The following is a 13,377-nucleotide window of genomic DNA, read 5'->3' on the forward strand; positions in this document are numbered from 1 at the left end:
ACATGAACTTGTATGCAAACAGGAATAAGTCAATTTTTCTTGGAAAATCCTGCATTCTGTATCCACCTTTTCTCATTTTTGACATTTTTCTGATGAGGGTGTCACGGTCAACAGTCAAAACGATCGTCCTTTAAGAGCGTTTGGAAAGAGACAAGTCTTCATTTGTGCTGCTCTGGTGGGAGGGGCCACGTACAGAGACACTGGAGACGCTGATATGCCAAGCACCACAGAAAATTACCAATATTTTAATAGAAAATATAATTAAAATATTTTAGTAGAAAATCACCCAAGGGCCACATTAAAGGTCTTGGAGGGCCGGATCTGGCCCCCGGGCCTTATGTTTGACACCTGTGGTTTAGAAACAGGCAAATGTGTAATGAAAACTTTGACTACACTATGAAAAACAAAACCAAGCGACATCATTTAATAGAAAAAGTAATAAAACTAGAGTGATATTTTTGTGAATTTTGCAGGTTCATCTGAGAGTGGGTTTGACGGACAGCAGTGTGTGTGTGTGTGTGTGTGTGTGTGTGTGTGTGTGTGTGTGTGTGTGTGTGTGTGTGTGTGTGTGTTTAGGGGCGGTAGGGGGGATTACAACAAAGAATTCCTGCTGATCTCAAAGTTAAGTCACTCGCACCAGGAAGCTGAGATCACCAGCTCCATTAGCCCGGAGCCACCTGAGCTGTTTTATTATCTCATTCATATAAATATCTCGACCATCACAGCTGCAGGACGGAGGGAGGAGGGAGGAGGGAGGAGGGAGAGGAGAGGAGGAGAGGAGGAGAGGAGAGGGGGAGGCACGGTTTACAGGGAAACACACAATTAGACTGAGAGAGAGAGACAGAGAGAGCGATAGATAGAGGGAGACAGAGAGTGAGAGAAAGAAAGAGAGGGAACGAGAGAGTGAGAGAGATAGAGAGTGATAGCTACATAGATAGAGAGAGAGGGAGAGAAAGAGAGACAGAAAGAGATAGATAGATAGGTAGATAGAGAGGGGGGGTAGAGAGAGACAGAGAGGGAGAGAAAGGAAGAGCGGCGGGAGAAAGAGAGAGAGAGACAGAGAGTGAGAGAGAGAAACAGAGGGAAAAAGAGGAGGAGAGAAGAGAGAGAGAGATAGAGAAAGAGAGCAATAGAGAGAGCGAGAGGTAGAGAGAGACAGAGAGTGAGAGAAAGAAAGAGAGGGAAAGAGAGAGTGAGAGAGATAGAGAGTGATAGCTACATAGATAGAGAGAGAGGGAGAGAAAGAGAGACAGAAAGAGATAGATAGATAGATAGATAGATAGATAGATAGATAGATAGATAGATAGATAGATAGATAGATAGATAGATAGATAGATAGATAGATAGATAGATAGATAGATAGATAGATAGATAGAGGGGGGGTAGAGAGAGACAGAGAGGGAGAGAAAGAAAGAGAGGGAAAAAGAGGGGGAGAGAGAGAGAAAGAGAGCAAGAAAGAAAGAAAGAAAGAAAGAAAGAAAGATAGATAGATAGATAGATAGATAGATAGATAGACAGAAGAGAGACAGAGAGTGAGAGAGAGAAAGAGAGGGAAAGAGGGAGGGAGGGAGAGAAGAGAGAGATAGAGACAGAGCTAGAGAGACAGAGAGAGAGTGCTAGAGAGAGCGAGATAGCTACATACATAAAGAGAGCGACAGAGAGAGAGAGGGAGGGAGGGAGGGAGGGAGCGAGACCTAAAGAGAGAGAGAAAATATGGATACAACAAAAATAACAAAACAAAAAACAGGTTCTTGGTCAGTGCTTGGCTGATACTTGTAATTTACAATCAGCATCAGTTGGTTGTATTCAGTATTTTTCACTATCAGGGTAAACATGGTCTAAAATAAACATAAACAAGGTCTAACATGGAACAAAACCAAAACCAAATAGTTCTGTATAATGAAAAAAAGAGCACTGTATGGCTACTGTGGTTGTGTTTAAGCTATTTGGGCAATTTTTGATTTATTTCCAATATATCATATGTCACTTTGCCTGGTCAACATGTTTTAAATGGTAAATAACAGTGTAATGATCCAACTCTTATGCCTTAAAACAATAAACTACACTACAGTGTTCAAAATTAGAACGAGTTTCAAATTAGATACCAAGTACACAGCTCTACAGAATTAACTCATATTTCCTATGTGTTCCCAGCAATCACTATAAATCTGCTTTTAATAGTCATAATATTTATTGTTTTAGTTAAAAAATAATAATAAAAAATAAATAATAATAATAATAATAATAATAATTATTATTATTATTATTATTATATATATATATTATTATAGTATATAGTAGTAATAATAATAATAATAATAATAATAATAATAATAATAATAATAATAATGTATTTGTTTTTATTATTATTTTAATAATAACAATTTCTCAAAATTTTCTCAAAATTATTAGGATCTTATGCACCAACTTGGTGTACAAATTTACAAATTAAAAAGCAAATTAAACTGTTAAGGCCGTCCCAAAACTCCAGTCAACTTATTCTACACTTTCTGTAAAATCTAGAAATAAAATTGTTAAAAAATGGTCAAAGAAGAAAGAGAGAGAACTAGATAGATAGATAGATAGATAGATAGATAGATAGATAGATAGATAGATAGATAGATAGATAGATAGATAGATAGATAGATAGATAGATAGATAGATAGATAGATAGATAGATAGATAGATAATAAAATGGAGGGAGGAAAGAGAAAGAGAGAGACAGATAGAAAGATACATAGAGACAGACAGATAGAAATAGACAGATATAGATAGACAGATAATAAAAAAGAAGAGAGAGAGAGAGATTGCAAAATAGACAGATAGATAGATAGATAGATAGCAAATAGATAGATAGATAGATAGATAGATACATACATACATAAATAATAAAATAGAGAGAAGAAAGAGAAAGAGAGACACAGACAGAAAGATAGACAGAGATAGAGACAGATAGAAAAATACAGATAAATAGCGATGGAATAATAAAATCGAGAAGAGAGAAATGGAGAGAGAGAGATAGATAGATAGCAAAATAAATAAATAAACAGGTAGCCAAATAAATAAATGAATAAACAGACAGATATAGGGATAAAATGGTCAAAATAAATGGTCAAATACTCCATGAAAACTAAAACTCCACTGCCCGAATCATCCGCCGAAGTCCAACAATCCTAAAAAAAAAAACAACTCTCTTACCTTTCTTCACAATGGCGGTTTGTTGATCTGCCTCGGTGATATCCCTCATTTCAGGTCTGTCCCAGCCCCTGTCTGTTTAGTCTGTCCCTGTCGTCAAACGGGACGGGGGTCTAGAGCCGCTGAAACCCCCCCTGCTCCCTCCTCTTGTCTGGGGGGCAGTGTCGGAGCGGGGACCTTTGTCTATGTCCAGTAACCCAAACTAACTCATGATGTCAACTCTCTATTCCTGTTCTGTGAGTGGCATCGAGCACCTGTCCCTCACACACACACACACACACACACACACACACAAACAAACACACACACATACACACATTAGAATGGGATGACCCGGGTTAAAAGTAGACAGGTATTTAATATGAGCAAATTTAGACGATAATAGGGCAGTGATTGAAAAGCTATTATCGTATTAACTTTCAGACTATTCGGTGACCCTTAAACTGGCTCCTCACAACAGACAGCTTCATTTTAACGACAATTTTATGGGTAATATCAACACTGTATTAACTTACAGATCCAACTTTACACAACATTCGCTCTCTCTTATTTCGTATTAATTTTCAGACCATTAATACGATAAAAACTCACGTAAACAAGCTCTTCACGGTTACAGCCTTATCATCTTTCTGCCCACTAGTCAGCAAAATCATTACCTCTTCTATTGGTTTGTCAGCAACATTTCTCTTGAACAATTGAATGTATATTTGATGAAAGCAACAGGGAATAATCCGTGGATATCAGGGAAGAATTAGTAAACTTTTGGATGATACCAATTAAAAATGGCTGCAACATCAACATTTTTAGAGATATTGACAGGAAAACGCATAATCATGCATAACAGCATTAACTAAGGCCAACATTACTTAATTTGTTGGTTTACAAACCCACCAATGCTATATTAAAAGAAAAAGATTTAAAATAAAATTGAAATGAAGGTTGTAGAGCTCGAATTACTGAACATTTTGCAAGTTGTTGCCTGAAAATCAGACAATTATTAACCCTGTTACACTTAAGACAGACATTTCCACCCAAATCATTATTTCCTCAAGCATTTTTGCTGTATTTTAAGGGTTTAATATATTTATTACTTTTAGTATTTACTTAAAAAAATATTTAAAACCTGAAATATAATTTCATTTGTAACAATTTGTAACACTACGTGAACATGGATTTTCTGACTAGAGGCTCTTCTGATGATAAGGTTGACCCTGCTCTTCACATCAGTTTTCATTCAGCTTATCCATTCACAAGCTCGCAAATATTTCATTGCTTCCTTCGGACAATATGGATAAAGTATTAAAGGAGCACTGTGTAACTTTTCACCTGGGGATGCGTCACCTTATGTTATTGCTCTGCTTTGAATGTTCCTCAGTATAATATTAAACGTGTCTAACTTGCATGTAGTCAATTACAGGTGGTTTTATAGTTCAAAAACACCTAGAAAAACAGGCATTCTGACAGTGAGCGGGGTCGCCTCTCCACAGACCTGACCTGTAACTTGATGTAACTAGATAGATAGCGATAAATACATAGACAATAGATAGATAGACAATGCATCTTTAATTTAAACAACAAAAAATAAAAAAAAGAAATACTCAGCAACCTTGTTGGTTGAAGATTTGGTGAAATACGCGAGACAATTCCACAGATATTTTGCCACAGAAAAGTATTAGCCAGAGTTTTGTAAATGTACAGCGCGGCACTTCCAGCCGTTGTAAAAAAGGTCTATTCCAGCAGACAAAATTTGACTCAAGAAATCACCTTTATGTAACAGATAACCCTATGTCCTGTCAATCATCCTATCATATTTGCACTGTTTTTCCTTACAACCTCTTGTAAATAGCTGAGATATTTATATTATATTTATATTTCTATATTTTATTTTGGCTTGTACCGATAAATTTACATAATTAAGCCTTATTTGACATCAAGTTCTTGCTATTTCTGGTACTTATTCAGAATTTATTACACTATTTTTTTTTATTATATTATAGGGATGTATCGTCAAAAGTCTCACAGTAATATTACAAGTTCCTTTGGTGAAATACATTGTTTTATAGTTGCAACAGCTAAAAAATATCGGGAACTACATATCCCATGATTCATTTCAGCGCAGACAACATGAAGAAATATGTTTTTTTCTTTAATTCTTGGGATTGTGACAGTAATGATTCGCAACTCAAGTCTTGTCAAGGTATTTTAAATCTACAATTTCAAACACTCCAGTACACTCCAAAATATCGCAATAAATATCGTACCGTGAAATGAATATCGCGATAATATCGTACCGTGAGATTTGGATATTTTACCTTGTGGATTAAAGTTTGTCTAAGTCTTTTAATTTAGATTTTCTTTTTGTATTGGAACAACCCCGAACTAAAAAACATCGGGAACTACATATCGCATGATTCATTTCAGCACAGACAACATGAAGAAATATTTTTTACTTGAATTCTTGGGATTTTGACAGTAATGATTCGCAACTCAAGTCTTGTCAAGGTGTTTAAAATTTAAAAAGTATCCTGTCTACAATTATATTCCAAACACTCCAATACACTCCAAAATATCGCAATAAATATCATACCGTGAAATGAATATTGTAATAATATCGTACCGTGACATGAATATTGTGATACTATCGTACGGTGAAATGAATATTGTGATAATATCGTACCATGGCATGAATATTATGATAATATCGTACCATGACATGAATATTGTGATAATATCGTACGGTGAAATGAATATTGTGATAATATCGTACGGTGAAATGAATATTGTGATAATATCGTACAGTGAAATGAATATTGCGATAATACTGTACCATGAAATGAAGACTGTGATAATGTCGTACCGTGGAATGAATATCATGATAATATCGTACAGTGACATGAATATTATGATAATATCATACCGTGACATGAATATTGTGATAATATCTTACCGTGAAATGAATATCGTGATAATACTGTACCATGAAATGAAGACTGTGAAAATATCGTACTGTGGAATGAATATCGTGATAATATCGTACCGTGACATGAATATTGTGATAATATTGTACCGTGAAATAAATATTGTGATGATATCTTACCGTGAAATGAATATCGTGATAATACTGTACCATGAAATGCATATTGTGATAATATCGTACGGTGAAATGATATTGTGATAATATCGTACGGTGAAATGAATATTGTGATAATATCGTACCGTGAGATTTGGATATTTTCCCGTGTGTGTGGTGTGTGTGTGTGTCTGTGTGAGCTTATAAAAACTATCAAAACACAAAACTAAAACACTCCAAACTGAAAGCGGTGACCAGAAAGTTTATTTTTAGTGTCTGGATCAAACTGTACTGCTGTAAATTTACACCATGAATCATTATTGTGTGTTGTTTTGCCACGTACTCAAAAGCATAACGCACACGCACACAAAAAATCATGGCCCCCTCCTCTTCACCGTGAGTAACCGGAGAAAGGACAGGTCCCTGGCTGCAGATTGTGTGTACAGAGGCTACAGTAAAGCTCCAGTGTGACTCTTTAGTTTGGTTTAGTCTGTGTGCGCTGTGTTTCATTGTGAAGTCTAATCTCAGATCTTATTATGACTTCACTGGAATCATGCGACGTCATCTGGATTAGGCTTAAACAATGATCTATTCAGGGACAGTATCAAAGCAATAATCAATGGATATTCACTTGGACTAAAGGCGGGACCGTGTACAATAAGTGCACGGTTAGCATGCTAGTTGTTGTTAAAGGTGGACTGCATAGCTTTTGGTAGGGGGTCCGTCACCTCCTTGACTCTGTATTGTTTTTTTCTTAAAACGTTCTACAGTATGGGATTTAATTTAAAGAGACATTAAACACCCTCCTGAAGCTTTACTCCGCACCTAAGCAAAATCTGAAAAATCCTCCAGAGTGGCGTTTCCTGGCGGGTTAGGGGGAGCGGGTGTGGGGCAGGCTCTGGAGCGATGACTGACAGCCGACAGCCACAACAGTCTGACGTGACGCGGATCGGTACGAATCCGTGTATCATACGTTCATTCGTTTTTCAATATAAAACCAAAAATAAGAAAACGAAATAACAACTGTTTTCTTCATTATTTGTCTCCAAAACCAAAATGAAAAAACAGATAATGATTCCTTTTTTCAGTTTTTGATTTTGTGTTTAAATGAAGAATGGAAAAAATGGATAACGTTTCCCGTTTACGTGACTTCCGTGACTTTTGCACTGCATACGGACTGAACCAGGACTGATCCAGGTCTGAGACCAGACCGGGACCAGACTGGAGGCTCAGAGCCCACGGCAGGGCCGGAGCTCGAAGCTGAGGCTCTGACCCCGCGGAGGCTCAGAGTCGAAGCTCGGAGTCCGCCCTGGTCCTGGTCTGGTCCCAGTCTGGTCTCGGACCTGGATCAGTCCTGGTTCAGTCCGTACGCGGTGCAACAGTCCGGCATCGCAGTCACGGAAGTCACGTAAATAGGAAACGGCCGTTATCCGTTTTTTCCATTTTTCATTTAAACACAAAATCAAAAACTGAAAAAACGAATCATTATCTGTTTTTTCATTTTGGTTTTGGAGACAAATAATGAAGAAAACCGTTGTTTTTTCATTTTCTTATTTTTGGTTTTATATTGAAAAACGAATGAACGAATGATACACGGATTGGTACGCTCCAGACTTGGAAAACAGAGCGGACATTTGTGCTCGAATCACGCTGTTTGCTTTTTCTCCAGACACGGTGGGACATCGCGGTGCCCAGCGGTGCCAGGGTGGGGCGGGGCTGAGAGGAGCTCCTCACGTACCGCCTGTAGATGCCAGCGGCTCTGCTCGTCATGTAAGAAGTCCAACCCGAAAATTCAAATGTAGAGGCCGTTACAGACTACTGCCTCCACTATTCCATTTCTCTCCAGTGACAAGGTCAGGAATCAGAATACACTAGACGGTTTGCAAGAACCCCGGAAGTGCAAGTCTGGGCACCAGCCAATCAGTGAAGAGTCAGACATTCAGTGTTGTCAACGATTCCCGAGATCAAGGATTTAAAGCCGGAACAAAGAGAATATTTGGTGAATTTTATCAAGGTGAAAGACGTTATTGTCCTTCTTCCTACGTGTGGGGAAGCTCACCCGACATGGTCTCTCTCTCTCAGCCCTAACCTAACCCTAACCCTCTCTCGTCTGTGTCTCTCTCAGTCTTTATCTATCAGTCTCTATCCCTCTGTCTCTCTCTCTCTCATTCTTTATCTCTCTCTCTGTGTCTCTCTCTCATCCCTCCAGGACTGACAGATATTTCCAGGCAGAACAAACAAACAACAATAGCATCACTGGATACATTTCACCAACTGCATTCTCCAGACTTAAGTTTAAGTCCAGGACTAACTCTGGTCCACTTACAAGGTTAAAGGGCTGTACAGGACTAACTCTGGTCCACTTACAAGGTTAAAGGGGCTGTACAGGACTAACTCTGGTCCACTTACAAGGTTAAAGGGAGGTACAGGACTAACTCTGGTCCACTTACAAGGTTAAAGGGCTGTACAGGACTAACTCTGGTCCACTTACAAGGTTAAAGGCCCCCAACAGGACTAACTCTGGTCCACTTACAAGGCTAAAGGGGCTCTACAGGACTAACTCTGGTCCACTTACAAGGTTAAAGGGGAGGTACAGGACTAACTCTGGTCCACTTACAAGGTTAAAGGGAGGTACAGGACTAACTCTGGTCCACTTACAAGGTTAAAGGGGAGGTACAGGACTAACTCTGGTCCACTTACAAGGTTAAAGGGGAGGTACAGGACTAACTCTGGTCCACTTACAAGGTTAAAGGGGAGGTACAGGACTAACTCTGGTCCACTTACAAGGTTAAAGGGGCTGTACCTGATTTATTTCCATGTATTTGAGCAATATTTACTTCAGATATTTTGTATAAGCAGCTCTTGAGGTCAAAATGAGACTATAAAATGTTATTATAAAACATTTTATTGTACGATAATCAGGAAGTGAGAGATTAGCATGCTAGTTGTTGTAAGATTTGGCCTCTGAAAGTTGTGAAACACGCTTATAAATGCATCATGGTGAAAAAATGTAGCGCTCATAATGCATAAAGAGCAGCTATGTCGTGAATAAAGGAGAATAAAGATTACTCCAACATACATTAATCACTACTACTAAATAAATTACTCTTTAAATCTCTTTTAAAATAGCTCTAAAAAGTCAAATTTGCGCAATACATCTCCTTTAAAGAAGCCAGTCTCCTGCGTAAACGTATCTGGAAGCGCCAACACAAATGGACAGTCCACATAATCAGCTGTGCGGTCCACTCCACACTGTCCACAGCTATAAATATAAAAACCAACAGCAGAGGGGGCCGATGAGAGGGGGAAATGATTTAAATACTGACAAAAAGAGAGCGAGGGTTGCAGGGGGCAGATGGGGAGATCAAGAGGATATAATATTACCACAATGTGTACAATGCGTGAGTGTAACTGGACAGCCACTAGAGGGGGCTAGAGACTTGTGAATTCTTTTTGTATGTATTTATTTTTATTTATTTGATTCAACTGCCTTAACTTAAGATTTCTAAAATTATATTATATCATAAGGGACAGATATTATAGGCTTATATATCATTTTTCTCTTGATTTTTCTTCCTTTGATTTGTTATTTTGTTCATTTCTCTCTCTGTTTTTAATTTTATGGTGATTATTTATGTTTTGATTTGTTTGTATTGTGATTTTAATGTATTTCTTATTCTGTAAAGCATTTTGAATTACTTTGGGTACAAATTGTGCTATAGAAATAAACTTGCCTTGCCTAGTTTTAATTAAAAATGATTTCTTAGTCATTAATTTAAAGCTACACTATGTAACTTTTCACAAGAAGGGTCGCCCACCTGCTTGTCTCATTGTAGATGTTATAGGTTTGCTTGAAATATTCCACAGTATGTCATTAAACATATCTGCCTTGCATTTATTCAACTACAGATTAGTTTTTTGTTTTTCTGCCTTGAAAATCGTGCATTCTCACTGGGAACAGGGTCACCTCTCCACAGATTTGACCTGTAACTTGACCTGGTGCCTTTTTGCCTGCTTGTCTCCATCGAAATAGGTAAGTTTAATGTCAAACTGTGAGATATTCCAGGCAACGCAATAACATTTCTATGGAGATTAGCTGCTACCGGACACTTATAGTGCACTTTTAATATAGAAATAAAAATGGAGACAAGCGGGTCATTAAAAAGCATGTACCTGGTTATTTCCCATGTTTTTGAGCAAAATTTGTCTTGCCTTGTATATCTGAGGTAAAAAAATGTTTAAAAATGTAATGTTTTTAAAGATGCACTACTGTATGTAACTTTTCTACTGGAAGTCGTTTAGGTCTTGAACTAAGTTACATTTCAGAACTTTTAGCCTCCTTCTCCTGCAGCCTCAAATCCTCAGGCAGCTCCCTGTGGCTGTTCCAAAGTCCAGGCTTCGGACGAAGGTGATGGAGCCTTTTCAGTCCAGGTGCCTCGGCTTTGGAACAACCTGAGGCCTGAGGAGAATCCATCAGTGTCAACTTTTAAATTACTTCTTAAAACAAATTTTTATCAGTTAGCCTTCCTTTAAGAGGTTTTAGTTTGATTTTATTCCTTATTTATTTTATTCCATTGTTTGCATCATTGTGTGTTTTTGTGTGCTTTCTGTATGCTATTTTTATTGTTCTTTGTGGCTTGTACAGCACTTTGTGAACCTTGTTTTTAACCCTTTCAGGCTCAAATTAATTTTTAGTATCAGGAAAAATCTGATATTTGGGGAAAATTATAATATTGGGTAGTAATATACAATCCTGACTTTTTTATCCTTTGTAAAAAAAAAAAAAAAAAAAGTATTTTGCACTTCTGGCAGGTTGTTTGCGTGTAGTCATTCTTGCACAGTCTGCATCGTCCACGTTTATCAGCACGGATGGGAGAAAAGGCTCCTGAGTTAAAAAAGCTCATAAAATATGGATGTGGAGTAAGTAGGTAATTGGCATTTAGCTGTTGCAAATCTGCAACGCCTGCCTGGAGAGGGTTAAAAGTGCTTTATACATAAAGATTTATTAGTATTAGTATTTTTTTATTATTATTATAGTGGAGGGTTTGTCACCTGCTTGTCTTGAATGTTCAACGGTACAGATTAAACCTTTCGATCTCATGGGGAACAACTAAAGACCACATTACAGGTCAGATTTATGGAGAGGCAACCCTGTTCACAGAGGGAATTATTGTATTTTTGAGCCTTAGAAACACTCGTACTGAATAAATGCCAAATAGACGTGTTAAATGTCATATCATGGAGCATTTCAGGCACTAATAAGCAGGAGAAGAAGAGTGGGTTGGTTATTCGTTGGTTTCAACTCATGTCAAAGGTGTCGAACAGAAAACATAAGGAGAAAGGTGGATGGAAAAATTTAAAGACAAAAAAAATAAAACATGGTAGGCCTATCCTTCCTTTATGGGGAAAATGTTCAGGGCTGTTTTTTGGTCCCAGTCCACCCCTGGTAATAACATCTCCATGGAGAAAAGCATTTGACAGACCCTCCACCAGAAAAGTTACACCAGGGATCTCCAACCTTTTTCCTCCAGTGAGCTACCTTTACAAAAAGAAAATGCCAAAGAGCTACTCATTTTTGCAGATTTTTCAAAATTCAAAACTGGGACACACCCGGGTTGGGATGGTTAGTATAAATAAAATTGTCAAGACTGTGCAACATAATCTGAGGGACTTCTGACACTGCATTTTTCTGTATTTTGTCTAAACAAATGATTAATTTATGTTCCTCTTTACTGCTGGCGAGAATCTGATTAGTCAAAAATTGTGATAGTCCTGTTTTAGACCTGGTTTAGACCTGGTGTAGTCCTGATTTAATCTTAGTTTAGTCCTGGTTGAGATCAAATTGGTCAAAAATAAGAACACTTGGGACATTTCTTGTATAAAACTGGGACAAATCAGTGGTTTTGGATAAATCTGATGGGACAGGGGACACAGGGCTCAAAACTGGGACTGTCCCGGGTAAATAAGGGACGTCTGGTCACCTTATTTAACGGTCACAAGAAATTGAGCATAGGAAAGCCTTAGATGGGGAACAGCTAGATATACTTATAAAACATAAACCTTTATCCATTTATTAGTGCAAAAGTTGGTTAGTTTAATTAGTTAATTCAGAAATCCCTGAACTACTTAAGTTTCTTGGTGTATTTTAGATTCACTGAACACTGTACTCACTGGCTTGCCGTGCTTTGTCCTTGTAGGTGGTCGACAGCTCGTCATTGACCGCGCTCTCCTGGGGTCCGACCATGGGCACGAGCTGACACCCGGAGGCCAGCATCAGCGCCTCTTTCGCCCGCTCCGGAGACACCAGAGGGGGGCACGCGATCGCCACTCTCCCCCCCGGGCCCCCCGCCTCCTGGAAGCCACTGTCCCCCTCCCCGTCGCCCTCGCCCAGGTCGGGGGTGGGGGAGAGGGTGTGCGGGGTGAGGGTGTGCGGGGTGAGGGTGTGGGGGGTGTGCGTCGGGGTTTCCCAGTCCGGCTGCAGGGGCTGGTAGATGAGCTCGCGCTTCGGGACCCCGACGGTGTACGGGACGTCCCACTGCCGCTGCGTTACCACGGCGTCGGGGGCACTTTCATATCTGAGGAAACAGAATTGAGACTGTTTTAAACTAGTAATAAACCTAATAATAAAACAAAGCAGACACAAGTCATTAGAATAGAACACAAAAATCTCAAGGAGGTCAAGACACAAAAAATGCATTTCTCCAGCTTTATTTTCTAATGCACTTTAAAAACAACACAGCTGGCCAAAGTGCAGCAATAATTACAAAAGGTAATAAAATAGACAGAGATTGCAAAAACATAGACACATAAAAACACACCAGACACTATAAAGTCAACATTAATCACAGTGAAACACTAAAGTGAATAGGTAAGTTTTAGGAGCTGATTTGAAAAACAAAAGTGACTGTGCATTCCACAGCTTTGGACCCGTAAGAGACAAGGAGTGGTCCCTTCTGAGTTTTCTCTTGGATTTTGGGACCCCAAGCAAAAAATGATCTGCCGACCTGAGTGATTGTGTTATTTCAGGTTGGCAAGTTAAAAAATAATAAATTAAGATCAAAATGACCTTTTTGTCCATTGCTTTCTCTTATGGAGTATCCCACTTTAGAAGC

The 13,377-nt window shown here is 38.5% G+C and overlaps 1 protein-coding gene across 1 annotated transcript in view; it reads right to left on the reverse strand.

Moving 5' to 3' along the window:
• LOC110159512 (synaptopodin 2-like protein) overlaps positions 1 to 13,377 on the reverse strand; it is a 38,053-nt gene that overhangs the window by 6,530 nt on the left and 18,146 nt on the right. Inside the window, exon 4 of the mRNA XM_020924070.2 lies at positions 12,437 to 12,840. Coding sequence (XP_020779729.2) covers positions 12,437 to 12,840 — 404 coding nt within the window. The remainder of the gene's footprint in view (positions 1 to 12,436; positions 12,841 to 13,377) is intronic.

This window comes from Boleophthalmus pectinirostris, unplaced genomic scaffold (genome assembly GCF_026225935.1).
Source record: "Boleophthalmus pectinirostris isolate CB_2022bp ecotype Guang Dong unplaced genomic scaffold, ASM2622593v1 HiC_scaffold_14, whole genome shotgun sequence".
NCBI classification, from domain to species: Eukaryota; Metazoa; Chordata; class Actinopteri; order Gobiiformes; family Gobiidae; genus Boleophthalmus; species Boleophthalmus pectinirostris.